Consider the following 27,220-nt stretch of genomic DNA (forward strand, 5'->3'; position numbering starts at 1 on the left):
TGCCCTACAGCTGAAGCCCCCACAGTGTCCCAGGCCCTACAGCCAAGCAACACCCGTGTCCCAGCCCCTATAGCTCGGAGGACAAGGGTGTCACCCCCTTCCTACAGCCTGGGTCTGACTGTGACCCAGGCTCGCAGACCCCTCTCTCTGCAGGGGACTCTGGCTGTGTCCCACCCCATGTACCCACACGAGAGTCTCAGCCCCTCAGCTGTGGATGGGGCACATCTGTAACCCCGGCCCTACAGCCAAGGGGGTCAGAGCTGCCTCCCCTACAGTCAGGGCACCCGTACACCCCAGTCCCTGCAGCCAGGGGGTCATAGCCCTCGCGTCTATTGCTGAGGCACACCTACACCCACACCCCAGCCCCCTCCCCTACACCCCGCCGTGTCCCGGGGGGTGTCACAGCCCCTGCCCGTGTCCCCACGGAATGTCACAGCCCCTGCCCCCTACCCGGGGGTGTCACAGCCCCCTGCCCGTGTCCCCAGGGAATGTCACAGCCCCCTCCCCGGGGGTGTCACAGCCTCCTGCCCGTGTCCCTAAGGAATGTCACAGCCCCCTGCCCGTGTCCTCAGGGAATGTCACAGCCCCTCCCCGGCTCCCACCGCCGCCCCGGCCCCGTCCCAGCCCCGCGTCCCCCCCGTCCCGTCCCCCCCGTCCCGTCCCCCCCGTCCCGGGCCCTCCCCGGGGGAGGCGCTCGGGGCCCGCGCCCGCCATGTTTCCCGGCAGCGCTCCGTGCCCGCCGCCCGCCTGAGCCTCCCGGGGCCGGCCCGGCCCGGCCCGGGGCCGCCCGCCCTGCTCCGCCGCCGGTGAGTGGGGCCCGGCCGGCGGGGCCCGGCCCGGGGCCGCCGCTCCGTGCAGGCCGCGGAGCCTCGGCCTCGCGTAGCGCCGCGGGCCGGCAGCGGGGCGCGGGGCGCGGGGCCCGGCCGGGGGGCGGCGGCGGCGGCCGCGGGCGGGGCGGTGGGTCTCTCCCCGGCCGGGGCGGGGGTCTCGGCCACCTCGGGCTCGGCCCGTGCGGCGCTCGGGGAGGGCTGAGCCCGCGGCCGCTTCTCTCTGCAGGGACTCCATCGACAGCAGCTGCCCAAGGTTTGTCCGTGTGGCAGCGGGGCCAGCCGCGACCGCCGAGGGATCCTCCGCTGCGAGAGCCCGAGGAGAGGCCGGTTCGGGCCCGGAGGGTCCCGGGGTGGCGATGGGAGCGCTGGTCTGAGCTCCGCGGGGCACCCCCGGGTGCGGAGCCGAAACCGCATTCCCCAGCTGAGGATAAACCAGAGGTGATCCGGTTCCGTCCCACGGGAGCGCTCCTGGCAGGGTAATGATTTCGTGTTCGTCTCCTTTATTCCCTCGGTGAAGCAAGTTTTGTAGGAGCAGGAAGGGAAGCGGCAGGGCTGGCTGGGAGGTCGTGGGTACTTCGTGCACCCCACAAAGGCAGCACTGCTGGGAGCTCCTGGTACCAGCGCCGTGGCTTTGTGCCCGAGCTGGAGCCACCCGCGCCCACCATGGTCCTAGGCACATCCTCTCCCCTTGTTCTGTGTCAGATTTGGACTGACTGCAGCCACGTTGTCCACACTCATTGGAATTGTGTGTGGTTTTTGTTTGGGCCTCATGGTTCTCATTTGGAGCACTGTGGTGGGTTTGGCCCTGTAAATGCTACACCATGTGTGGCTTGAAGGGGCCAGTTCCTGGGGTTGGAGGTAACTGCATGTGATCCAGAGAGAAATTATTAAGATTAAATTTAAAATTAGGTTTCAGCATGTCAGCTGTTTTCCCCGGGAAGGTGTTCTGGAATCGCATCTTACTGCTGGAAAGAATACCTTATCCTTATTTCCAGCCTAACCATGTGAACGTTCCCTTTACCCACGTATGTCAGAGCAGAGCGGCAGTGGGTTCCTTCTGCATCGCTTGCGTCATCTTCCTGAGAATTAAAAAACTAAACCAGGCTCGAGATGAAAACCAAAATGTGACTGACTGGGCCTGCACTGGGCGTGTGAGGTGTGGGTGTTCACAGGGGGCATCAGTAGTGCTGGAGAGCGGATTGTTGGGGTCTGACACACTCGTGTGTCACCGGGAGTTTAGGGAGCCTCGTGGTGCAGCAGGGAGAGCCGGGAGCCAGTTCCTGTTGGCTTTCCAGTCTGGCTCTGAGCAGCTCTGGGTGGCTTAGGGCCCCAGGACACGGATTTTAGGAACCCCCAGTGCTCGAGGTTGTGCACGTGCAGGAACCGAGCTCTCTTGGGATCCTTTGTGCTCCTTCCTGATCAGCTGCAGCACACAATGCCCGAGTGCTTGGCCCTCACAGCTGTCCCGGCTTTATTTCTGATTCCTGCCTGCAGCTCGGTGCCTCGGAGGGGCGAGGATGGCTCAGGAGACGAACCAGACGCAGGTGCCTCTGCTGTGTACCACGGGCTGCGGGTTCTATGGCAGCCCCCGGACCAACGGCATGTGCTCCGTGTGCTACAAGGAGTTCTTGCAGAGGCAGCAGAGCAGTGACCGGATAAGCCCTCCAGGTAGAGGATTTTTTCCTGGAAATCTGTCTTGAATGGGTGTCTGGATACAAACTGTGTTCAGCATGGCGCTGGTACCTGGCCACCAGCAGATTTACCCCCTCCTAGAAAAGTCATCTTTCCCTTTCCATGGATACCCAAGGCTCTAAATCAAGGATCCAAGCCCTCAAGCATTTCTGTTCCCTGTTAGGAGGGGCACTTGCTTTCTTCCCAGTCACACCAGTTTGTGAAGCCCCATCCCAGCCAGCACCTTCCAGTAAACTGTAGAATTTCACATGTGCTAATGGTGATCCCAGCTTTCAGCTATTTCCTGCTCCCTGATTAGATGCTGACTGCTGGGAACCATGACAAAGCCCCACAATGAAATTTTATTTGGCCTATTTTTATAATATTCTTATCTTAACAGTGTGATATCTAAAAGCCATGACTTACAAGGTTTGTTTCCTGCACTTGGGGTGGGAGCAGGGGAAGGATGCTCTCTGCAACGTGAGAGGGGATTTCTTTTGCTGGGGGTTGTGCAGATGCCACATGTACAGAGTAAGAAATGCCTCTGAGAGTTCTTCCACACTTTATTCCTGAGGGTCATGGAATTCATCATGGCTTGCAGTGAGTAACCCACACAAAATATGCTCAGGAACATGACTTTTCCTGACAAAGGCTTTTCCTAAGACCCCATCTTAGATCCTCAGCTGACACAAACCCATATGTGTCTGTTGAAGCCTGTTCCTTTCAGCAGATCAGGATCTGGTTCTTACACCTTGGAGAAGTTTACACAGTGCCATTGGGTTCAAGATCCAGACAGCCCTGGTGTCCCACAAGTCTGATGCACAAATCTGGAGAGCAGAGTGTAGGAGCAAGGATGTGGGAGTGATCCCAGCAGGAGTGTGCCCTCCCAGCTCCAGTAGGGAACAGGAGTGTAAAGCCTGCTGGAAGTGCTCGTTCTGCTTTCTCCTTGACTGTGAAGCACCTGAGGAACCTGCTGATATTTCCAGAGACTTGACCAAGCCTGCTCTTGTCTCGTAGCACCCAGCGGTCCCAGCAGCAGCCCCATGGCTTCCGAGGCCATCGCGGAGGGAGACTCCACACCTGAGGACGCAAAAGCCAGGTAGGGGCAGAGTCTGGAGGGGAGGGGATCTAAACCCTGCTAAAATCCAGCTCTGGGACACAAGGGACAGGCTGTCATCCTTTATATGTCTGCAAACAGGCTGCATCAACTTCCCATTGTGTCTCTGGTTTATTTGGAAGATTGACATGTCCCTCAGTCTGCTGCTGCTGATGTGCAGAGTGAGGTATCAGGGGGTTGGTAGTAAATTAAATGGCATCTTGGCTCTCCTGCAGCCAGTGCACCTTGTCTGTCCCTGTTCAACTGTTCAATTTCTGCTCAGTCCCAAGCAGTGGGATTTTTGGGGTTTTCCTGTGCAGGGCCAAGAGTTGGACTTGGAAGGATCACGAGGATCATCAGCTCAGAATGTTGTGTGATTCTAAGTGAAAGCACCTGCTGATGACCCAGTCTGAAAGCTGTAACAGCAGGATTAGAGACCTTGGGCCTGTTTGCTGGGAAGGAGGACAGAGCTGCACTGAGCTCTACCATCACATTACAGCCCTGACTCATAACTGTGTTTCCCTGCCCCTGGACTTGTTTGGATAGGCTCTTGCCTTGCTTTGAGATATAATTGGGTGCAAAAGGAAACTGAGATCATCACAGATTCATTCCATTTATGTCTATAAAGAACTTTGATCCCCGATCTCAAGGGGAATTGACCTGCTGTGCTCCTGACCTACTTTTGAATATAAGGAAATAAACTTTACGGGCTGAAGGTCTCTCCCACATAACTGTCCATCAAATGAAAATAGTTGTGTTTTCTCTTTTTGTTTGTCTGCTGCAAATGCTCCCAGCGCTCAGACTCCTGTGACCCATCAGATGACGGCCATGAGCATATCCAGAGAGGAAACCAGCAATGAAACAGAGGAATTCAGCAAGACAGATGAAGCCTCATCAGCTTCTTCCTCATCAGGTAGGGTGCTTCGTTTGTCCTTTGCACAGGTCTGAGTGACACTGAGCTCAGGACAGCTGCTGACCCTGGGTGTGTCCCCTCCTGGCAGTAAAGGCACACCTGAGAGCTGAGGAGGAAACTTGTTTTGGTGACAGGGAGGAGAGCAAATGCTGTGCTCGAGGGCAGGCTGATAGAGATTGCTCTGTGGGCTGAGGGCTGAGTGGCTGCCAGCCCTGGAGTGGCTGGCAGGAGGATAATCTTCCATGACGCCTCTCCCAGCGAATGGCAGCGAGCCCGGAGCGTCCCACAGCCTGACGCGGCGGCTGCTGGCGGCACTCCCTGCCAGCTCCCGAGGGGGAGGAAGGGAGATGGATCCATCCCAGCCTTGGAGAGAGTTGTGACAGTGCCTGGGGGTAGTGGAGGCCTGTTGTTGTCACCCTGTGTGAAGGGGGAACCTGTCCCTCGGGGGTGTTACACAGCCAGTGCCCTGATGTGATTGAGGGGCAGCAGAGTCAATGCCCGGTGTGGCACATCCTCCAGCTGATGCCATAAGCAGGTGATCTGCATGCAGACACCCTCCTTTGCTCAGCTGACAACTTCCTTGCATTGAAAGCTAAAAAAATCCAGGAGCTGTTGGTTGTTAATGAGCCAGGGCTTTTGTCACCACACATGGCTGGGCATTTTGGGTTAGGTAATCTCTTGCCTGCAAGCCCAGGAGACAATTTACAACAGGCAGGTGAGAGACTGTTAAAAGAGGCTTGGGAGAGCCTTCCCCTTTCATCTGCCTGTGTAATTTTTAGGAGGTTGTTTAGGGTCAGCTTCACAAAGCTGTCTCTGTTTTGTCTCCTCAGAGCAGCCTGCACTGCAGGTGCCCCAAGGAGCAGTTGGAGCTCCTCCCTCCTGTTGACTTCTCTAACCTGCTTAGGTACTGGAGGAAATCCTGCTAAGCATCAGTGACCTTTAACAATCTGGCTTTGAGAGCTCAGTTTTCCCTTTGGTAGATTAGAGGCAGTGATGGATATCTGTGTAAAGCATTCTAAGACCTACATTTGGGGAACACTTACATAAGAGTCAGCAAAAATAATTAGTAGTACTTACAAGGGGTTAACTTTTTCTCCCTGTGAAGATTAACTGTGGGCTCAGCTGGCAGCTGTATTGCTGTACAGCAGCTGAGCTATAGTGACTATCCAGTCACTGTCCATGACCACTTCAGCTTTGGATTTAAGGCATTTGAAACAGAGAGAAAGCTGTGAGGTGGAGATCTCGGTGGAACAAGGCAAATCTCACAGTCTGGGGTATGTCACCCAGAGCAGTGTGCACACAGAGAGTCATCAGAGCCTCAGGCAGCTCCTGTGATAAAATGAACACTTGGTTTATCAAGAATGGCAGCAAAACTCTTGCCTCTGTTTCAGGTACCCTGCTTGAGATATCCCAGAACACGGCTGAGGGCAAGACGGCTTCGGAAAAACCGAAACCGAAGAAGAATCGCTGCTTCACCTGCCGGAAGAAGATTGGGCTGACTGGTAAGTGCCTGGCTCTGGGAAAACTTCCCCATGCCCTAAGCAGTCCCAGGGGAGAGCCCTGTGAGCACAGTGCTGTGGTGCTGCTGGGTTTGGAGGGTCAGAGGCTGGAGGTTTCCCCAAATCCATCCTGGAGCTGTGGTGCTGCAGGAGAGGAGGGAGAACTCTGACCTGCAACAGCTCTGGTTGAGGCAGCAGCCTGGGGAACATCCCACTCACTGCCAGGGTCCTGGCAGCCCTTGGGAGCAGGATTGGATGTGGCAGCACCTCTTGGTTGTTCCTGTTTCTTGGCAGAGGAAGGCAGAGCTCACTGTGGATCAGAATCCGCTCCCGGTCAGGTCTGTGGTAGAGCTTTTGTAACAGTGACATGAACTGAGGTAGACCCAAATGGAAAATCCCTCTCCAAGACTCATCCCCTTTGTTAATGCTGCCTGATTTCCACTGTTAGCTTCCTGAGAGCAGGATGGCTCTCAGCATGCAGCCTGTAAAGCTGGAGAGAGAAGTGCTGGGATGGTGTCAGGGCACTGCTATCAGTGGGAAAACAGCTTCTGGAAAGTGAAGCAATTAATTTGGCTGTGGTTTGCTAATGAAAACATTATCTCTGGCATTTAGTACTTCTCTGGAAAAAAAGTTAAGTCTGGAGCTGTGCAGGTCATGCTGTTCTGGCAGAGCACTTGCTTCTGTAGCCTGCTTGGGGCATCCAGCAGCCAGGGACTGGCTGTTTTCATGGCTATAAGAGGCTTTGGCAAAGTCTAGACTGGAAAGTTTGAACCTGAGCTTGCCTGGAAATCCATGGGCACTGTCCTAGAATAGGGGGTGGGTTTATAAACGTGGATTTGGGTTGGGTACTCTGTGCCCAGCTTCAGGGTGCAGAGAGGATTGTTTTCCTGAATGAGGGTTTCCTTACAAGCTTTAAACTATGAGAAGTTCTCTTCTTTAGGATTCAACTCCTGTGAATTCAGGGCAATTAGGATAAAATGAGTTTTCTCAACCAGGAGTAAACTGGGACCTTGGAGCAAGGTGTTTGTGGACTTTACAGCCTGTAGTTAGAAAAAAGGGAAGGGACAGAGCATGATTCCCTGCTGTCCTGCAGCACATCCCCTGTTTGCTCCCTGCCTTGCTTTCCCAGTGTGCTGTGTTAATGGTAGCACTCTGAGCATTGTCTCAGAGTGGAGTAACTAAAGTGGGAGTTTTGAAGCCTAAACAGCTCAAACATGATCCTAAGGTGGTGACAGCTCTGCTGCTTGCTGCTGGTCAGTCCAGCTGCTGCTGTGTGACCCTGGGGAGCTGGAGTGGCTCACAGGGCTGAGCTCCAGCTCGGGCTGCCTGGGGAGCCTGGTGTGGATTAGCAATCTGGCACTCTGCAGTGCCTGGCATGTCCCTTGTCCCCGGGGAGCACGGACAGCAGCTGCTCTGGGAGCATTTCCCACATGGCAGCTGGGGCTGCCCAAAGCACACAGAGCTCCTGAGCCAGAGGAAAGCAAAGAGCCACCCATGGTCTTCCCCAAATGAAGAGTCCCTTTGGCCTGTGGGGAACAGCAGGCCCCCTCCCTTGCCCGGAGCCAGGCCCTGCCGCCTTCCTGCTCCACTGGATGGGGTCTGATGTGGCTTTGTCCGTGCTCTTCCTCCCCTCAGGCTTCGACTGCCGCTGCGGGAACCTGTTCTGTGCCATTCACCGGTACTCCGACATGCACGCCTGCCCCTACGACTACAAGGCAGAAGCTGCCGAGAAGATCCGCAAGGAAAACCCCATCGTTATCGCCGAGAAGATCCAGAAGTTGTGAAGGGGTCGGAGCAGCTCGAACTGCAGCCAGCCCGCCTGGTGCTCCTCCCCTTCCTCCCGGCCTTCCTCCTCCTCCTCCTCCCAGCCCCTGCGGGGTGCGAGGGTGGCTCCAGCAGTGCACCTGGACACGGGGACTCCTCGCACCTCTGGTGTTCCTCCTCTCCCTTCCTGCCTGTCCGACAGCCACAGCTCAGCTGATGTGTTCTCAACCAGCTTCCCAGAGGAAAAGGGACCGTCCTGCCCCGCTGCTGTGGCACTAAGACCTTGGCACTTGCCTCTTGCTGGGCAGTTTGTGTGGTGTGAGCGGCCGGGCTCTGCCAGGCAGCCTTTCCCTTCCCGGTGACTCAAGTCCTGCAAACCACCCAGGACTTGTGGCCGCAGTCCCCGAGCAGCTGCTGGACTCGTTCCCTCTGCCTGCAGTCCCGGGAGCTGGGGGATCCTGGCAGCCAGGCTGCCGTCTGCTCCCCGGGAGGTGTTTGCTCTCGGATGCACAAAAGTTGATTCTGTAGTTCAGCACCCCAGACCCCTCTCCCCACCCTCTGGAGAAGCACCACGGGGGTTGAGCAGTGATGCTGGCACAGGGAGGTTATTTTGTGGCTTGAAGTGAGGTGGGCAGGACCTTCCAGGAGGTTCTGCTTGCTGCCTTGTGCCTCTCTCCACAGGGAGGCAGCCAGGGACACCCCTGCTCCAGCCTCCTGCTTCCACACCCCTGGATAACCCCAGCTGCTTTCCCAGCAAGGTGTGTGTCCCTCAGCACTGCCTGTGCCTGCTCTCCTCTCTCCCCTCTTTCCTCTCCCCTTTCTCCTCTCCCTTCTCTCCTCTCTCCCTGCCTTCTGCCTTACACGAGTTGCTCTCATCAGGGTTGTGCACAAAGCTCAGGTCCCCACGCCTCTGCTTCTGGACCTGTCCCTGCACCCAGGTGACAGTGGGGTCCCCTCCTGCCATGTGGGCCATGCTGGTAGTGGGGAGAGCTCGGGGAGCCCACCCAGCTGCCCTCCTCTGCCTCCTCCCTCCCTGTGGGATGAGAGGCAGGGCCAGGTGCCCAGGAGATGCTCTGCAAGCCACACTGAGGGAACTGGGGCACAGGGAAAGTCACCAGGAGGGTCCTGGGGTGCCCAGAAGTCCAGGTGGGGGCTCAGAAACACCCATGGAGAGACCCAGGGAGCAGGGAGAGGTGCCTGGAGGGCTCTGGGCTCACTGAGACTCAGAATTCCCTGAGGTGCTGGAAGGCCCAGGGAGGGCTCTGGGGTGCAAGGAAAGGCAGAAGGAGAACTTTGGGGTACAGTGAACATGCTCAGAGGCCTCAAGAGGCACGTGGAAGGCTCTGGGGCTGCTCTCACTCACACACAGGAAGGGAGGTGTGGGAAAACCCAAATGCCACTCAGTACCACTCCAGAAAGAGCACCTGGAGGGCTCTGTTGGGAGGAGCTGGGGCTCAGGGATGCAGCACAAGGCAGGCAGGGGCTCCTGGGGCACAGGCACAGCCTCCTCCATGCCCAGGGGATTCCTGGGAACAGCAGGAGCAGGGCTGTGCCCACGGAGCTCTGCCTTTCTCAAGCAGAGAAACCCAGATGTGTCCCGGGGGACAAGCAGCAGCCTCTGTCCCACTCTGCTGGCCATCCCACGCTTTGGAAGCATTTCCCTTGGTGTCAGCACGGCTGCAGGGCCCAGCTGGGGAAACCTCAGCAGCTCCTTCCTTCCAAAGGCTGTTTTCCTGCCCTGCTTGTGGCAGTTCTGCCCAGGTGCTGGAGTGTTTGGTTTTTGCAGTGTGTGCTCTGTGCCAGCTGCCATCCTGTGCTGCTGCTGGCAGCATCTGAACCTCCCAAACTGCCACAGAGAGGAGCGAGGCTGCCTCTCAGCAGCCTTTTCCTCAGGTTTTTCCTTCTGGATAACACTGACATGTCTGGAGCATGCAAGTGGCTGCACGTGTTAGCCATGGACACACCTGGGCCAGCACGGAGCTGGTGGTGGCCAGGCTGGGTTTGCCTGATCCCTCCCCTCAGGGGATGCAGGAATTTGGGCCACCAGCCCCGAGGAAGTGCAGCAGCTCCCATGGATCCCTTGGGAAAGCCCACAGCCACCTGCTTCTCCAGCACTGCCCTTTTCCCTGTTCTCCCTCCCTGTCCATGAGTGTAAATACAACACAGTCTAGTTTGCTTGGATGCTGTGGGTGCTCTGTTTCAGGCAGGATGCCTGTGGGGCTGGGCTTGGCTCTTTTGGGGTGGCTGTGGGGCTCTGTGCCTCAGTTTACCTGTGGATGATCATTCACAGTACCTGGTGCTGGCTGGGGATCAGAGCACCCCAGACCTGCACCCCCTGATCTCAACTCCACCAGGGGCTGGGCTGGATCTCCAGAGGTCACTTCAACCCTGACAAGTCTGGGATTTTGCCTTCTGGCTCAGCAGGGAGCCCTGGCTGGGTCTGAGGGGCTCTGAGGTTCTCCCAGGTTCCCTCTTTGCTGTCACCTCCGTGGGGCAGGAAAGGGAGTTTGGGACAGACCCCCAAAGCCGCCCCCCTCCCCATTCGGGCAGTGTTTGGCACCAGGACTGACTCCAGCAAGGCTTTGGACGCTGCCTCCTGTGACATCTTTGCAGGTGGAGATGGGAGATGAGGGAAAATGGACTGGGGAGGGTCTGGCTGAGTGCAGAGCTCCGAGGGGCCTGGGATCTGGGATCGGTACCTGCTCCAGCCCTGCTCGGTTCTGCTGGGGATAGAGTGGACCTGGTCAGGTTTCAGGGGAGTGACTGACTCTCCTGAAGGCCGTGCTGCCATTCAGAGGGGCCTGGAACCCAATGGGGTTCAACAAGGGCAGGTGTAGGGTCCTGCACCCCTGGAGGAAAAACCCCAGGGGCCAGCACAGGCTGGGGGTGACCCACTGGGGAGCAGCTCTGCAGAGAAGGACCTGGGGCTCCTGGGGGGTGACAAACTGTCCCTGAGCCAGCAGAGTGTCCTGGGGCCAGGGGGGACACTGGGACCCTGAGGGCATCGGGAGGAGTGTGGCCAGCAGGGCAGGGAGGGATCCTGCCCCTCTGCTCAGCCCTAGTGAGGCACATCTGGGCTGCTGTTCTGGACAAGAAGGACAAGGAGCTACTGGAGAGGGTCCAGTGGAGGCCCCAAAGGTGATTTGGGGTCTGGAGCAGAGACACTGGGAGCTGGGCTTGGTTAATCCAGAGTAGACTGAGAATGTTGGATGTTTGTCAAAAAAGACTATAAAATAAGACATTATAAAGTCATAAAAGCTCAGAAGTTACACTCGAGATTATAAGTACAGAGAACAGCCAGACTGACATCGATACAAACCAAGCCCAGCTCCAGAGCCGTGCCGAGCCGTTCATTCCGTGCCGCTGACTTTGGCAATTCCTAGATTGTTGTCAAATTTTCTACAGTCCCAAACCCCTAGAAAATCCATCGGTTTCATGTTCATTGGTCCTGATTCGTGCAGTTCTTCATGCTTGGTTTCCTCTTGGATATGGATTTCCTGGCCTCTGATGTTAATTAGGTCTTCACTCCTAATTTGCATTTCCTTATCAGGTGTGGAGCAGATGGTGGCAGATGTTTCGCCAATGGCCCTTGATGGCCTTTATCTCTCAGCCCCGAACTCCTCATTGTTCCTGGTGGAACAATTTGGAGGGAAATTTCCATTCCCTTCCCCCGGGGCCAAGGCGAACAAGCGTGACTAAAGTTAGGAAATAAAAATTATAAACTTGGTGTATTTTCCAACAAGAGGCGATCTCACCAATCCACATAAACATCTCCAACGTGAGCACCAGGCTCCTTTCATGGTGCAATGGCCGAAAACTAAACTAAACCACCAGAAATCCCACCTCAAGGTGAGGAAGGGCTTCACACTGCGGGTGGCAGAGCACTGAGCAGCTGCCCTGGGAGGCGGTGGAGTCTCCTCTGGAGACACTCCAAACCCACCCGCTTGGGATCCCATTGGGAATCCCATTTGGGATTTTGGGACGCAGGAGGGAGGTGAGGCCAGGCTGGATGATCTCCCAGCACCATTTGGGATTTTAGGACTCAGCAGCGAGGCCGGGCTGGATGATCTCCCAGTGCCATTTGGGATTTTGGGACATGGGGAGCGAGGCCGGGCTGGATGATCTCCCAGCGCCATTTAGGATTTTGGGACGCAGGAGCGGGGCCGGGCTGGATGATCTCCAGAGGTGCCTCCCAGCGCCATTTGGGATTTTGGGACGCAGGAGCGAGGCCGGGCTGGATGATCTCAGGAGGTGTCTCCCAGCGCCATTTGGGATTTTGGGACACAGGAGCGAGGCTGGGCTGGATGATCTCAGGAGGTGTCTCCCAGCGCCATTTGGGATTTTGGGACGCAGGAGCGAGGCCGGGGCTGGATGATCTCCCAGCGCCATATTTTGGGATTTTGGGACGCAGGAGCGAGGCCGGGCTGGATGATCTCCCAGCGCCATTTGGGATTTTGGGAAGCAGCAGCGAGGCCGGGCTGGATGATCTCCAGAGGTGCCTCCCATTGCCATTTGGGATTTTGGGACGTGGGGAGCGAGGCCGGGCTGGATGATCTCCCAGCGCCATTTGGGATTTTGGGACGCAGGAGCGAGGCAAGGCCGGGCTGGATGATCACCCAGCGCCATTTGGGATTTTGGGATTTTGGGACACAGGAGCGAGGCCGGGCTGGATGATCTTCAGAGGTGCCTCCCAGCACCATTTGGGATTTTGGGACACAGGAGCGAGGCCGGGCTGGATGATCTCCCAGCGCCATTTGGGATTTTGGGACGCAGGAGCGAGGCAAGGCCGGGCTGGATGATCTCCCAGTGCCATTTGGGATTTTGGGATGCAAGAGCGAGGCCGGGCTGGATGATCTCCCAGCGCCATTTGGGATTTTGGGACGCAGGAGCGAGGCTGGGCTGGATGATCTCCAGAGGTGCCTCCCAGCACCATTTGGGATTTTGGGATGCAGGAGGGAGGTGAGGCCGGGCTGGATGATCTCCAGAGGTGCCTCCCAGCGCCATTTGGGATTTTGGGACGCAGGAGCAAGGCTGGGCTGGATGATCTCCCAGCGCCATTTGGGATTTTGGGACGCAGGAGTGAGGCCGGGCTGGATGATCTCCAGAGGTGCCTCCCGGTGCCATTTGGGATTTTGGGACGCAGGGAGCGAGGCGAAGCCGGGCTGGATGATCTCCCAGCGCCATTTGGGATTTTGGGACGCAGGAGCGAGGCCGGGCTGGATGATCTCCCAGCGCCATTTGGGATTTTGGGACGCAGGAGCGAGGCCGGGCTGGATGATCTCCCAGCGCCATTTGGGATTTTGGGATGCAGGAGCGAGGCCGGGCTGGATAATCTCCCAGCGCCATTTGGGATTTTGGGACACAGGAGCGAGGCCGGGCTGGATGATCTCCCAGCGCCCTTTGGGATTTTGGGACGCAGGACTGACATCGGGCTGGATGATCTCCAGAGGTGCCTCTCAGCACCATTTGGGATTTTGGGACGCAGGAGCGAGGCCGGGCTGGATGATCTCCCAGCGCCATTTGGGATTTTGGGACGCAGGAGCGAGGCCGGGCTGGATGATCTCCCAGCGCCATTTGGGATTTTGGGGCGCAGGATGATCTCCCAGCGCCATTTGGGATTTTGGGATGCAGGAGCGAGGCCGGGCTGGATGATCTCCCAGCGCCATTTGGGATTTTGGGATTTTAGGACTCAGCAGCGAGGCTAGGCCGCACCGCGCTGTTCCCATGGCAACGGGCGCGGGGCGATGGCGTCACTTCCGGCCGGGGCGCAGCGCCACCCCCGCCTGGGAGGCCGCAGCGGCCGCGGGGCCTCGGCAGCGGCAGCGGGGCCGGGGATGCGCAGGTACCGGGGCACCGGGGCTCGGGGGCACGGCACGGGCTCGGGGGCAGCCTGCGGGGAGCGGGCTCCGCCGGCCGGGCGCTCACGGTGTGCAGCTGGGGGGTCCCGCCGCGGGGCCGGAGGTACGGGAGGCCGCGGCACGCGGGGGAGGCCGTGCTGGTCACTGAGGGGGGACACGGCGGTTAGTAAAGGTTTGGGGGCCCACGCGGGTCGGTGGGGGTGTGGGACCACCCCCACCCTCCCCAGGCCGGGCAGGGTGTGTGAAACCCCCCAGAGGCTCCCGGTGGGCGGCGTGTCCCGGGGCAGGGGCAGAGCCACGCGGGCCAGCCCGGGCTCATGGGGACCCCTCAGGAGCCGGGGGGTCTCGAAAAGGTCGGGGGTGGGGATCACACAGTGATCGGGGAGGGTCCCACAGCTCAGAGTGTGTTTGGGGGTCCCTCAGCGATCAGTGAGGGGGGCTGGGGGTCTCCATGCTTGTCTGCAAGGTGGGAGGGCCGCGATGGACAGGGAGGGGGAGAACTCACCGCTCTGGGGTGGGGGTGAGTTGTGGGGGGGGGGTCCGCAGCAGGCAATGGAGGGAAATGTGTGTGTGGGGTGGGGGTCCCACAGCCCCTGTGCGGTCAGGGTGGGGGTCCCGCGCCTGTCAGAGGAGGGGGCAGCACCCACCAGTCCGTGGTGGGGGTCCCACAGAGGTCAGTGGGTACAGCATGGATCCCCCCTCGGTGGGTGTGGGGTCGGTGTGTGCGCGGTGGGTCACGCCCCACAGCAGGCGTGGCGGGGCTGGCCACCCACGACGCGGTGTCCCCAGCCGGTGCCTGGCTTTGTCCCAGCGTGTGCGTGTGACACGCGGTGTTAGTGGCCCCTGGTGCCACCTCCCCAGGTGTGGCCTGTCCCTGGCCCTGCTGTGGGTGGTCACCGGCCCGAGGGTGATGGGACAATGGACACGGCTCCTCCCGGGGCACAGGACATTCCTTCGCTCTCAGTATTTTGGCTCATTTCAGTGCCGTGTCCCTCTTCCACCCCTTCCTCCCCTTTCCCAGGCCTTGGGAAGCAGATGGAGCGAATTCCTCGGGGTGTGGGCTGGTTTGACATTCCTCAGCTCAAGCCTGTGCCCAAACTTGCAGAAAATAGTTGCGGTTTTTTTTTTTCTCTCCCCTCTTTTCCCCTTCCTCTCCCCTTTCCTTTTTTTCCTGCGGAGCTCGGCACTCCTGGGTGGCCCCGGGGGAGCCGCGTCCTTTGTCCCATCACCGCGGGGGTGCTGTGCGTGGGATCTGCGCTTGTCCTCGCCCCCTCCGCGTGGGCAGGAGGTGTGATTTCGTGGGGGCTGCGTGTGCTCGGTGTGGGGACTGTGTTTGTCCCCGGCCGTGGGTGACAGAGCCCTGAGAGCCGCCGCCTGCCCGCAGGGCCCCGCCGCCGCCGGACGGACAGATGGACACCCCGCCGCCCGCCCCGGCCCGCGCTGCACGGCCGCTGCCCGCCGTGCCCAGGGCCGGCTGAGGACGGGGAGTCATTGCCGGAGAGGCCGATTCGGATCCTCCCTCGCTCCGGGCAGGGCCGCCTCCCCTCCCGCCTCTCCTCCCGCCTCACGCCGTCATGAACGGGCTGTCGATCAGCCAACTCTGCTGCCTGTTCTGCTGCCCGCCCTGCCCCAGCCGCATCGCGGCCAAGCTCGCCTTCCTGCCCCCGGAGCCCACCTACGCCATGGTGCCCGAGCCCGAGGGCAGCACGGGCTCCCTGCGGGGCGCCGCGGGCCGCTGGAAGCTGCACTTGAAGGACAGGGCGGATTTCCAGTACTCCCAGCGGGAGCTGGACAACATCGAGGTGTTCATCACCAAGAGCAGCCGGGGGAACCGCGTGGGCTGCATGTACGTCCGCTGCGTGCCCGGCGCCAGGTGAGTCACTGGGTGTGGGCTCTGCTGTGCCCTGGGGCTGCCCTGGGGGCTCCTGTCCCCTCTGTCCCCTCTGCCTCCTCAGCTGGAGGAGCTGGCCCTGCTTTGGAGGTGAGGTGGGACGAGCAAGCTGGGCTCTGGCTTGTGGCCGCACTGGGACCGTGGCTAAACAGCAGCAGAGGCAAAGCCAGACCTGCAGGGATTCCTCAGGCTGTCCCCTGCAGTGCTCCAGTTGTTTGCACACAGCTTGGTGCTCAGGGTGGCTGCACCAGCTGCTCCTCCCCATCCCCAGCCCTGCGGTGACCATGGGGATGGGCAGCTGCCCGTGCCAGCCAGGAGAGCCTGGTTTAGTCAAATTCACAAGGACTTTTGGTTCCTCAAGGAAAAGAGTGATGGTGGTGAAAGCCAGGAGGGGTTTGGTCACTCTGGTGGGGTGTGAGATGGAGACCCCCTCCTGCTGCCAGGCCTGGGCAGAGGAGACAGGAGGGGACTTGGCAGCTGCTCCCTGAGCAGTGGCACAGTTTGGGGGTTCAGGTGCAGAGGGAGGCCAGGTCACCCCAGCTGACCCCTTTGCTGTGTCCTCCCAGGAACAACAGGTCCTCAAAGACCAGCATCCCAGGCTGGAGGGGAGAACCTGGGCTGGGGAAACCAGGCCTACCAAACCGTGGTGTCTTGACTTCTTGCAGCTCCTCCTGTCACCGACTTCCAGCTGGGGCTCCCTGGGCATCCAGGCCAGGATTGGAGGCTCAGCCTGGTCACAGACCCCTCAGACCAGCTGCAGGGGCTCAGCAGGGAGTGGGTCCTGCTCCCTCCCTCTGGCAGAAGGGAGCCAAGCTCCCATCAATCTGCTATTAGTGCTAATTTTTATGATTAACATTGTTTTTCCCCTTATGGTGGTAATTTCTTGTGCCTTGTCACTCCCACAATTCACTTCTCTCCCAGTATCTGGTGTCTTGCCAGGCTCAGGAGAGAAAAAACCCGCTGTCAGAATTCTTACTTGAAATCCCCATTGGGCAAACGGCCCCAAATCCTGAGCTTTTAACCAAAAATAGACTCAAAAACTTGAACAGAATCATCATCCTGTTCCTGCTGGGAGCGAGCCCCTGGTCTGGGTGTCCCTGGGGGTGTCACCAGGTGGCTGGAGGGGTGTTGGCCCTTTGTGTGCCGGGGTTTTGTTGTTGCCCTCTGGGGATATCCGTGCTGGAGCTCCATAACCCTCAACGTTCCGTACCCGTGTCCCAGGTACACGGTGCTCTTCTCCCACGGCAACGCCGTGGACCTGGGCCAGATGAGCAGCTTCTACATCGGGCTGGGCACCCGCATCAACTGCAACATCTTCTCCTACGACTACTCGGGCTACGGCGTGAGCACGGGCAGGCCCTCGGAGCGCAACCTCTACTCCGACATCGACGCCGCGTGGCAGGCGCTGCGCACACGGTGAGCGGGGCAGGAGCAGGGCCCTGCTGCCTCCAGCAGGCTGGGAAACGGGAAATCTCCCAAAAGGAGAACCCTGGGCTGCTTGAGGTGGTTGGAAAACTCTAGAGGGAGCAGCTGGGGGATGCAAGGGGCAGGGATGCTGTGGGGCATGACCTTGGTGTAGGCTGTGCTGCCTGTCTCGCTGTGCCAGGCTCTGCCTCCTCTTCCTCAGGCCTGGTTCAATGTGTGACCCAGAGCTGGAGCTGCCCCACATGGCTGCAGTTTAGGGTTTGAACACCCTATAACCCTGACCTGGTGAGGGAAAGCCTTGACAACCCCCAGAACTCAGCTGGCAGCTTAGCCCTGGCTGCTCCCTGGTGCTTTGTGAGGACAAGGAACTGTTCTGGGCCCAGCCATGAGGAGCTGGGGACGATCAGGGGCACAGACCCCACACCCTGCTGGCAGTGACTGGAGCAGAGTAACCCCATAGCTGTATCTCTGGCGATGTGCCTGTCCCCTGAGCTGCCCTGTCCTCTGCCAGGTACGGGATCAGCCCCGAGAACATCATTTTGTATGGACAGAGCATTGGCACGGTGCCCACGGTGGACCTGGCCTCCCGCTACGAGTGCGCGGCCATCGTGCTGCACTCCCCGCTCACCTCCGGCATGCGCGTCGCCTTCCCCGACACCAAGAAGACCTACTGGTTCGATGCCTTCCCCAAGTGAGTGCCCCGGGCACAGGGCATGGGGGGTTTGGAGGGGCAGTGCCCAGACCAGCTCTGGTCACAGCCAGGGGACATGTGGGCCATTTTTTGTGGTAAGTTTAAACATCCCCTTTGGCATCTTGCGCTGTATTTGATGCCCTCTGGGAGTTGTAGCTCCCCTTGGGGTCACTGTGCCCCTCCTGAGGGCTGTGCCGTGTGTGTACCCAGTCCCCTGTGGCATCACCTCCTGGCCACATTGTCCCAGTGACTGCCCACCAGCTTAGGGGCTGTGCTGCTGGCTCCTTGTCAGCCCTGGGTGTCCCTGGGAGCCCTCTGTCCCCCAAGAGTTATTCCTTGGGGATTTTCCTGCTCTTCAGATGGCAGGAGTGGTACAGTGAGGAGCAGCTCTTCCTTTGCCTCTCCCTTGCAGCCAGGCCCGTGGGGCCCAGGGGACAGTCCCCGGGCCGGAAGCTGTGGCTGGGAGCCACCAGCCCACGCTCTGCATCCTGGTGGCCTCACGTGGCCTTTGGCACTGGGCTGGGACCAGCCCTGCTTCGTTTCCTCAGAGCCTGGCGGGGAAGGGCTGTCCTGCAGCAGTTCCCATCAGCCCAGCCGAGCTCCCACGGGGGTGTTGTCACTGCTGTCTGCTCCTTGTCTGTCACACCGGGGCAGATCTTTTCCTTGGCAGAAGCTCTGTGTCTCCCCCTCTCCCTGTGCTCTGCCATGATCAAAGAGCATTTCCTGGTCCCTCTCCCAGGGGATGTTTTGGGGGCAGGAGGAGTGGAAATGTCTCATTCCCTGCGCTTACCCCTTCTCTCTTCCCCATCCACCCTCTTGGCAGCATCGAGAAGATCTCCAAAATCACCTCTCCTGTCCTCATCATCCACGGTACAGAGGATGAAGTCATCGACTTCTCCCACGGCCTGGCGCTGTTCGAGCGCTGCCCCAAGGCCGTGGAGCCGCTGTGGGTGGACGGGGCCGGGCACAATGACATTGAACTCTACAGCCAGTACCTCGAGCGCCTTCGGAAATTCATCTCCCAGGAGCTGGCCAGCCAACGCAACTAGCCAGGGGGCAGGCAGGGGGGTTCTGCTTGTTCCTCCAGTTCTCCCAGTAGCTCTCCCCAGTCCCTGCTGCTGGAGCTGTAACGAGTTTGTTCAGCTCCGGGCTCAGGAGAGGGCGGGAGGCCCTGGAACGGACGGTGTTTGCTCTGGGACATGAGCACAGCTCTCCTCCCTGCTGGTGCCAGCCCGGCTGGCCAGAGACGGCAGCTCCCTCCTTGCCCCTTCCCAGAGACATGAGCCCACCCTCCCATGGTGGATCCTTGGCTTCAGACACGTCCTCGTCTCCTGTCCCAAACCCCGAGTCCCTCCCGGCCGCTCTGCTGCTCTGACCATAGCAATAAGGCGAGTTGGGGAGGGGCTGGGGCCTGTCCCCGCTGTCCCTGGGCGTGGGACACGGGAGGTGGCAGTTCCTGCTCTCCACGGAGCTTTCCCGGGACCAGCGCTGCTGGGGCAGAGCCGTGTCCCCACGGGGACTATGGGGATGCATGGAGGAGGTGCCCCCTGCCCCACACCTCCTCCAGCCTGGCGCTGCTCAGCCTTCCCAGAGCGCTCCTGGTGCTCAGGTCAGCCCTGGAAAACCTCCCCGGGAACGGGGGGAGGGAAGCAGGCAGCAAATAAAGAGCAGAGGTTTAACGTTTCACCTGTGTGCCTTTTCCATGGGTTCCCCTGGGGGCTCCTGACCCAGCCCCAGGATGTCTGGCCCCCTCTTCCCTAGATAGCCCTGGGCCAGATCCCCAGTGCTTGTCACCCTCCTCTGGGGACTGGGCAGCCCCACGGTGCCCACGAGAGCGGGGAAGATGCCCTTGGCCCATGGCCTGTGTGCCTTGGGGACAACAGGAACCCATTCCCCTGTCCTGTGTCATTTGGGGGTCCCACAGGATCACAGGTGCAGAGGTGGAGGATGGTCTCAGCCTTCCAGGAGCTGTGGGGAGCTGGGTGTGCCACAGGGGAATGGGGACATCCCCATGGCCTGCTGTGTACCAGGCCAGCACAGCAAGGGTGGATGCACGGTGGTCCTCGGGAGAGCAAACCTTATTTTGGACCTGCTCCATGCCCAGTTCTGACCAGAGTTGTGTGATTCTGGGGGTGCACTGGCCGTGGGGGCAGGTGCAGGGGTGTCCCACAGAATCCTCCCATCAGCACATGGGAAGTTTGCCCCAGGGGAAGGCAGAGGCTCAGGTTGATGATTTTTGGGACAGTGCCTGCTCTCACACCCCAGGAAGAGCTGTTTGTCTGTGTGTTTTCCTGCCCCTGGGACATCCCTGGCCCCAGCCCAAACAGCAAAACACTGCACTGCCCTTCCCCTCTCGGTGTCCTGTCCCCACATGAGGCCCTGGGGCCCGCCAGGCTCATGTGAGGAGGGATTTAATCTCCTTAGGGGCTCAGGGGCCAGGCAGGGGGGCCTCACTGCACCCACCCCCCCTGCTCCGAGCACTCCAATACACCCATTGTTTGGGACAGGGGGCTGAGGTGGGGGGCACGGGACCCCCTGCTTCCCACACATCCCTCCTTTCCCCCAGGAGAGGAGGAGGGATGACCCTTCCTTGGTGCCAGAAGAGGAGTGGATGGCTCTGGAGGGGTCCTCACTCATTTCCAGGGGGATTTTGGGCTCCAGGAGCTGGGATGTCTGGCTTCTCCCTACACATCCCCCCAGTCCTTCCTTCCCCATCCCTCTGCCAGCAGTGACCAGGTGGTTTGGGAGCCAAAGCCACCCAGCCCGGCTCCCTCTGGCCCCACTGTCCCAGGGCTCCCTAATCCTGGCACAGAGACGTTCTGTGTGCACCCAGAGTATTTTTATCCTCTTATTCCTGTTTCCTGTTGAGCTGCGGATGCTGCAGACCAGCTCTGCCTTGCCAGCAGGATAGCTCAGAGTTTGTTGGGTCTGGGGGGATGTTGAGGTTGTTTTTGCTGTGTCTCTGTTTAAAACAAAGGTCAGTAAAGTTCAGCCTGATCCCAAAGTCTAGAGCCAGGTCGGGAATATGAGAGTCCAAGGAGATGGACATTGCTGGGTCCATCCCATTCCGTCCCTTTCGGGATCACACTTCTGTCCCCTTTGGGATCACACTTCTGTCCCTTTGGGATCACACTTCTGTCCCCTCTGGAATGACAGTTCTGTCCCTCTGGGATGGCACTTCTGTCCCCTCTGGGATCACACTTCTGTCCCCTTTTGGGATCACACTTCTGTCCCTTTGGGGTCACACTTCTGTCCCTTTGGGATCACAATTCTGTCCCTTTGGGATCACACTTCTGTCCCTTTGGGATCACACTTCTGTCCCCTCTGGGATGGCACTTCTGTCCCTTTTGGGATCACACTTCTGTCCTTTTGGGATCACACTTCTGTCCCTTTGGGATCACACTTCTGTCCCCTCTGGGATCACACTTCTGTCCCCTTTTGGGATCACACTTCTGTCCCTCTGGGATCACACTTCTGTCCCTTTGGGATCACACTTCTGTCCCCTTTTGAGATCACACTTCTGTCCCTTTGGGATCACACTTCTGTCCCCTCTGGAATGACAGTTCTGTCCCCTCCACTGGTGCTGTGGTTTGGGCTGAAGGAAGGGCACTGGGTGTGGGACAGGGCTGGACACTTTTGGTACCTGGAAGGGGACTCTGCAGTGTCCTTTCCCCGGAGGGGACAGGCAGAGCCAAGGCCCTGAGTGTCCCCAAAGTCCCTCCTGCAGGCAGAGCAGAGCAGGGTCAGGGCAGGTGTCCCTCTGAGCGGTTTGAAGCCCCCAGGGGCCCAGGTTGGGCATGGGGGACATCGGGTGACCGGCCAAGAGGGGTTTAAGTCTCATTTGGGGCATAAATGAGGCTTTTGATGGCCGGGCCCTGCGTGCCACCGTCATGAGACCTCGTTCAGAGGCCGAGCTCAGTCATGGGATGCAGGAAACTGAATTAAAGCATCTTAAGGAGCTTTTTTCCAAGCTCTGCTCTGGTTTTCCACGTGCCTGTCATATGAACAAAGACGGTATAAAAGGGCAGAGGGGAAGGATCCCATCGGTGGTCGGGCTGGGAAAGGATGTCAGGGTGAGGGGCAGAGCACGGCTGAGGTGGGGGGAAGGAGGCAGGGAAGGACAAGGAGAGGGGCTCTGCCCTGTCTGCCCAGTGATGTGGAGACAGCAGGGACAGTGGGGACAGCTATGGGGACAGATCTGGGGGAGCAGAGCCCGTGTCCCCCCGCCCCGAGCAGCGCAGAGCTGTGAGAGCCCGACACACCCACGGCTGCACCGCGACTACAGCGGCACCTCCTCGGTGAGACACGGGCAGGGGGACAGGGGGCACAGGGGCACAGGGGGCACAGGGGGCACAGGGGGCACAGGGGGCACAGGGGGCACAGGGGGCACAGGGGGCGGGGGCACCCACAGTCCTGGGGACACCCAGAACCCTGGGGACACCCTGAGAGGGCACCCACAACCCTGGGGTCACCCACAGCCCCGGGGACACCCACAATCCTGGGGACACCACAACCCTGGGGACACCCACAGCTCTAGGGACTCCCAGAACTCTGGGGGCACCCACAGCCCTGGGGACACCCTGAGAGGGCACCCACAGCCCTGGGGACACCCACAGCCCCGGGGACACCCACAACCCTGGGGACACCCACAACCCTGGGGACACCCACAACCCTGGGGACACCCACAGCCTTGGGGACACCCAAAGCCCCAGAGACACCACAACCCTGGGGACACCCACAACCCTGGGGACACCCACAACCCTGGGGATACCCAAAGCCTTGGGGACTCCCAGAACTCTGGGGACACCCTGAGAGGGCACCCACAGCCCTGGGGACACCCACAGCCTTGGGGACACCACAACCCTGGGGACACCCACAGCCCCGGGGACACCCACAGCCCCAGGGACACCCACAACCCTGGGGACACCCTGAGAGGGCACCCACAATCCTGGGGACACCCACAACCCTGGGGACACCCACAGCCCCGGGGACACCCACAACCCTGGAGACACCCTGAGAAGGCACCCACAGCCCTGGGGACACCCACAGCCCCGGGGACACCCACAGCCCCGGGGACACCCACAGCCCTGGGGACACCCACAGCCCTGGGGACACCCAGAACCCTGGGGACTCCCACAGCCCTGGGGACACCCACAGCCCTGGGGACACCCACAACCCTGGGGACACCCTGAGAGGGCACCCACAGCCCCAGGGACACCCACAGTCCTGGGGACACACAGAACCCTGGGGACACCCACAGCTCTGGGGACATCCTGAGAGGGCACCCACAGCCCTGGGGACACCCACAGCCCTGGGGACACCCACAGCCCTGGGGACACCCAAAGCCCCGGGGACACCACAACCCTGGGGACACCCACAGCCCTGGGGACACCCACAGCCCCGGGGACACCCACAGCCCTGGGGACACCCTGAGAGGGCACCCACAATTTTGGGGGGGATGGCACCCAGAACTCATGAGTGGCACCCAGAACCCGGGGGGACACCCAGCCCTGCCCTGCTGGCTGGGTCTGGGGACAGGGGTGGCAGTGGTGGCCCCTGGGAGCCCCTGGGCTGGCTTGGGACCCTGGGCCTGGGCAGGAATCCATGGGGTGGCTCACCCGGCTCTGCCTGTGCACGGCTGTGTGCACACAGCACACGTGTGTGCACGCACAGGTGTGCACACAGGGACCTCTGCACACGTGGGCACACACTCAGGGGTGTGCGCACCCTGCACACACACACAGATGTGCACTCACACACTGATACACACACAGATGTGCACTCACACACACACAGATGTGCACTCACACACACACAGATGTGCACTCTCACACACACACACAGATGTGCACTCACACACTGATACACACACAGATGTGCACTCACACACACACACAGATGTGCACTCCTGGGATCACCACAGCTCCCCAGCTCCATGGGATCCCTCAGTTTCCTGGGATCACCCCGGCTCCATGGGATCCCCAGGATCCCTCAGTTTCCTGGGGTTCCCCCAGCTCCCTGGCTCCATGGGATCCCTCAGCTTCCTGGGGTTCCATGGGATCCCCAGGATCCCTCAGCTTCCTGGGGTTCCCCCAGCTCCCTGATCCCCAGGATCCCTCAGCTTCCTGGGGTTCCCCAGCTCCCTCAGACCCCCCAGCTCCCCCTGCTCGTGCTGTCCCCTCACTCTCTCCTCTGTCCGCAGGCCCGGGCCCGCTGCCCCCTGTGAGCTTCCCTTTGTCATCCTATGCCTGAGCCATGCCTGGAGGCTGGGACGGCCAAGGGAGGCCCACGGGCTGCCACCCACAGCCCCGCGGTGACAGCGCCTGGACACCTGACACGTCTGAAATGTCCCCTTGGAGGGCCACAGCATCCCCGTGGTGGCACAGCATTGTCTTGTAGGGGCCAGAGCATCCCCTCAGGACACCAGGAACATCCCAAGGGATGAAAATCATATAAAAGGACCAGAACATCCTGGAGGAGGGGCTGGGTGCATCCCCTTCATGTATCAGGAGCACCTGTGGGGACGTGGAGCATCCCCTGGGGAAGGCAAAGTGTCCCTTTGGGGTGCCAGAAGAACTGTGGGGGGCTGGAGACACCCCAAAGGGAGCTGGAGCATCCCCCAGGGTGGTTGGTACCCCGTGGGTTGGGGCTGGGGCTGGGCAGGGCGGGAGGCAGCAGCCAGGCCATCACCCCAGGACGTGGATGGGATTATGGGGTGTCACAAAAAAACCCTGTCTGGGAAGGAACTCCATGGGGGACATGGACAGTGGGGTGTTATATGTAGGGTGGTACCAGGATGAGGTACTGGGAGTACTGGGAGCGATGTCACCATCCTGGCCAGCCCATCCCTGTGAAGATGTGACCCCATGGGAGGAAGGCCCTGTGCTGGGGGACACAGGGTGACACAGGGACCTTTCCCCTGTGTCACTGTCACCCAGCACAGTGTGTCACCCTGTGTCCCCCAGCACAGTGTGGTGTGTCCCTGTCACTGGGGACAGGTCCCTGTGTCACTGTCACCCAGCACGGTGTGTCACCCTGTGTCCCCCAGCACACTGTGGTGGGTCCCTGTCACAGGGGACAGGTCCCTGTGTCCCCTGTGTCCCCCAGCACAGTGTGGTGTGTCCCTGTCACAGGGGACAGGTCCCTGTGTCACTGTCACCCAGCACAGTGTGTCACCCTGTGTCCCTCAGCACAGTGTGGTGTGTCCCTGTCACAGGGGACAGGTCCCTGTGTCACTGTCCCCCAGCACAGTGTGGTGTGTCCCTGTCACAGGGGACAGGTCCCTGTGTCACTGTCACCCAGCACAGTGTGTCACCCTGTGTCCCTCAGCACAGTGTGGTGTGTCCCTGTCACAGGGGACAGGTCCCTGTGTCACTGTCCCCCAGCACAGTGTGGTGTGTCCCTGTCACTGGGGACAGGTCCCTGTGTCACTGTCACCCAGCACACTCTGGTGTGTCACCCTGTGACACATAATTTTTATTTCTTTTATATTATTTTTATTTTATTTTATTTTATTTTATTTTATTTTATTTTATTTTATTTTATTTTATTTTATAACTTTATTATATTTTATTATATTTTGCTGGTTTGTGAGTTCAAGAAGCACAGGATGAGAATTATAAAGCAGGGAAATACCCCACGTGTCTGCACTTTTATGAAGCTTCTTTCTTGAAGCTTCTCTGTTACAGCTGAAGTTCTATAAAATCGATTTAACCACACCATACAAATAAAACCACTCTGTTTTTGGGGGGGAAGATGAGTTTGCTCTCCCAGGCTGGTGGGAGAGGGGAGGTGAGGCTGGGGGTCTCAGCACAGCCCTCCCCCAGTACCTGCAAAGGAGGTTTCTGCCCAAGGGAAGGAACTTGTCTCCTGGGGTTTCTGCTTTTTAGGAGCTTTTTAGGGATTGTTGAGGTTCCTCAGGGTCAGCAGCTGCTGGTTCTGCTCAGTGTTGGGGTCCTCTCCTCTGGACTCTGCTGGGATGCCGTGGGAGGCAGCAGCATGTGCCTGGTTTGGAAAACAAAGAGGGTTTTTTCACTTAAGACTATTACAAAACACAACTTTTGCAATCTTTCCCTTGTCCCTCCCTTTGGCCAAAGCCAACTCATCCTTGTGCACCTTTCTCTGCATCATCCAATTGTTCCTGGCATCACCCTTGAGCTGCCCATCTCTCCTGGACCATCCTGTCTCTCCAGGCTGGCGTGTCCAGTTCCACTCCATGGGAATCCAGAGCTTCCCTCTGGCTGCCCTGGCAGGTCTGGGACCCTGGCAGGGGTCAGGAACCCCCCTGGACAGAGCCCCCAGAGACACTGGCTGTGATCTCTGTCCATGGAAAAGAGTTTTCAATCTTACAGGATGAATTACCAGCTCTGAGTGTTTGATATCAGTAATAATTAAGTGTGGCACGGGTGCAAAAGTAAAATTTTAGGTTTCTAGATGAGGGGTCCAAAGGGGACAAGATGGAGGAATTGGGTGTGTCTTGTCCTTTTTCTCCTTCTTCATGCCCTCCATGTTTCACTGTGGTGTTGGCATTTTTCTGTTGGTTTAGGCTGGGGACACACTGTCCAACGTAGGTGACAGATATTGGCACGTTATTGTAAATCCAGCACAGGTAGTTTGTGGTATTTAATGTTTGTAACATCCCACTGAGGGCAGAGCCCCACACGCTGCCCTGCAGGACAGAGCTGCGGCAGGGCAGCAGAACATGTTAGAGATAAACAGAATAAACAACCTTGGAACAGCACAGATGAATTATGGCTTCTGCTTTGGCAGTGGGGCAGAAAGACAGAGACTTTCTACAATCTGGGAATCATCAATACCTCAGATTCCGACAACTGCCCAAACCCGCTCAGTGTCCTGCTGCTCTCCAGGAGGCCCAAGAGCTGCTGGACCTCCTGCAGCTGGTCTGAGGTGGTCCATGCTGGTCCATGCTGGGAACACAGGAATGTGCTGGGGCTGTGGTCCATGCTGGAGGCAGCAGGCTGGGGGCTGGGCCAGTGGTCCATGGTGGTCCATGCTGGGAATACTGGAATGTGCTGGGGCTGTGGTCCATGCTGGGGTCAGTGGTCCATGGTGGTCCATGCTGGGAGTACTGGAATGTGCTGGGGCTGTGGTCCATGCTGGGGTCAGTGGCCCATGGTGGTCCATGCTGGGAATACGGGAATGTGCTGGGTGGGGTTGTTGGGGTGTCTGTGAGGGGACAGTCCCAGGGTGGGATTGTTGCCATGTCTGTGAGGGGACAGTCTCACGGTGGGGGTGTTGCTATGTCTGTGAGGGGACAGTCTCACGGTGGGGTTGTTGCGGTGTGGAACAGTCTCACGGTGGGGTTGTTGGGGTGTCTGTGAGGGGACAGTCCCAGGGTGGGGTTGTTGGGGTGTCTGTGAGGGGACAGTCCCAGGGTGGGGCTGTTGGGGTGTCTGTGAGGGGACAGTCCCAGGGTGGGGTTGTTGGGATGTCTATGAGGGGACAGTCCTAGAGTGGGGTTGTTGTCATGTCTGTGAGGGGACAGTCCCAGGGTGGGGTTGCTGCCATGTCTGTGAGGGGACAGTCTCACGGTGGGGTTGTTGCGGTGTGGAACAGTCCCAG

At 59.3% G+C, this 27,220-nt stretch overlaps 2 protein-coding genes and 1 non-coding gene across 3 annotated transcripts; all 3 read left to right on the top strand.

The window, feature by feature from the left end:
• Window positions 1–673: 673 nt before the first annotated feature.
• LOC100229929 (AN1-type zinc finger protein 5) lies at window positions 674–9,954 on the top strand. Its single transcript, XM_002191427.6, has 7 exons — window positions 674–806; window positions 1,057–1,306; window positions 2,325–2,498; window positions 3,519–3,600; window positions 4,392–4,510; window positions 5,902–6,012; window positions 7,645–9,954. Exons 3-7 carry the CDS (start codon window positions 2,348–2,350, stop codon window positions 7,791–7,793), a joined length of 612 nt encoding a protein of 203 aa, XP_002191463.5. The 5' UTR covers window positions 674–806; window positions 1,057–1,306; window positions 2,325–2,347; the 3' UTR covers window positions 7,794–9,954.
• A 3,508-nt stretch (window positions 9,955–13,462) lies between these two features.
• On the top strand, window positions 13,463–19,322 carry ABHD17A (abhydrolase domain containing 17A, depalmitoylase). The gene is made up of 5 exons (XM_030256928.4): window positions 13,463–13,615; window positions 15,016–15,504; window positions 16,744–16,938; window positions 17,459–17,638; window positions 18,462–19,322. Exons 2-5 carry the CDS (start codon window positions 15,206–15,208, stop codon window positions 18,685–18,687), a joined length of 900 nt encoding a protein of 299 aa, XP_030112788.2. The 5' UTR covers window positions 13,463–13,615; window positions 15,016–15,205; the 3' UTR covers window positions 18,688–19,322.
• Window positions 19,323–23,856: 4,534 nt separating this feature from the next.
• On the top strand, window positions 23,857–23,948 carry MIR204-3 (microRNA mir-204-3). The gene is given in 1 exon segment (NR_049101.1): window positions 23,857–23,948. It is a non-coding gene; the product is annotated as a microRNA mir-204-3 (primary transcript).
• The last annotated feature ends 3,272 nt before the right edge of the window (window positions 23,949–27,220 follow it).

This window comes from Taeniopygia guttata, chromosome 28, assembly GCF_048771995.1.
Source record: "Taeniopygia guttata chromosome 28, bTaeGut7.mat, whole genome shotgun sequence".
Taxonomy (NCBI): domain Eukaryota; kingdom Metazoa; phylum Chordata; class Aves; order Passeriformes; family Estrildidae; genus Taeniopygia; species Taeniopygia guttata.

Bases quoted from the DNA above. Each gene is read 5' to 3' on its own strand.
- LOC100229929 (XM_002191427.6), top strand. From the start codon at position 2,348: ATGGCTCAGGAGACGAACCAGACGCAGGTGCCTCTGCTGTGTACCACG. The intron at 2,499-3,518 runs GTAGAGGATTTT...CTTGTCTCGTAG, and splicing joins TGACCGGATAAGCCCTCCAG to CACCCAGCGGTCCCAGCAGC. The intron at 4,511-5,901 runs GTAGGGTGCTTC...CCTCTGTTTCAG, and splicing joins ATCAGCTTCTTCCTCATCAG to GTACCCTGCTTGAGATATCC.
- ABHD17A (XM_030256928.4), top strand. From the start codon at position 15,206: ATGAACGGGCTGTCGATCAGCCAACTCTGCTGCCTGTTCTGCTGCCCG. The intron at 15,505-16,743 runs GTGAGTCACTGG...CCCGTGTCCCAG, and splicing joins CGCTGCGTGCCCGGCGCCAG to GTACACGGTGCTCTTCTCCC. The intron at 17,639-18,461 runs GTGAGTGCCCCG...CCCTCTTGGCAG, and splicing joins TGGTTCGATGCCTTCCCCAA to CATCGAGAAGATCTCCAAAA.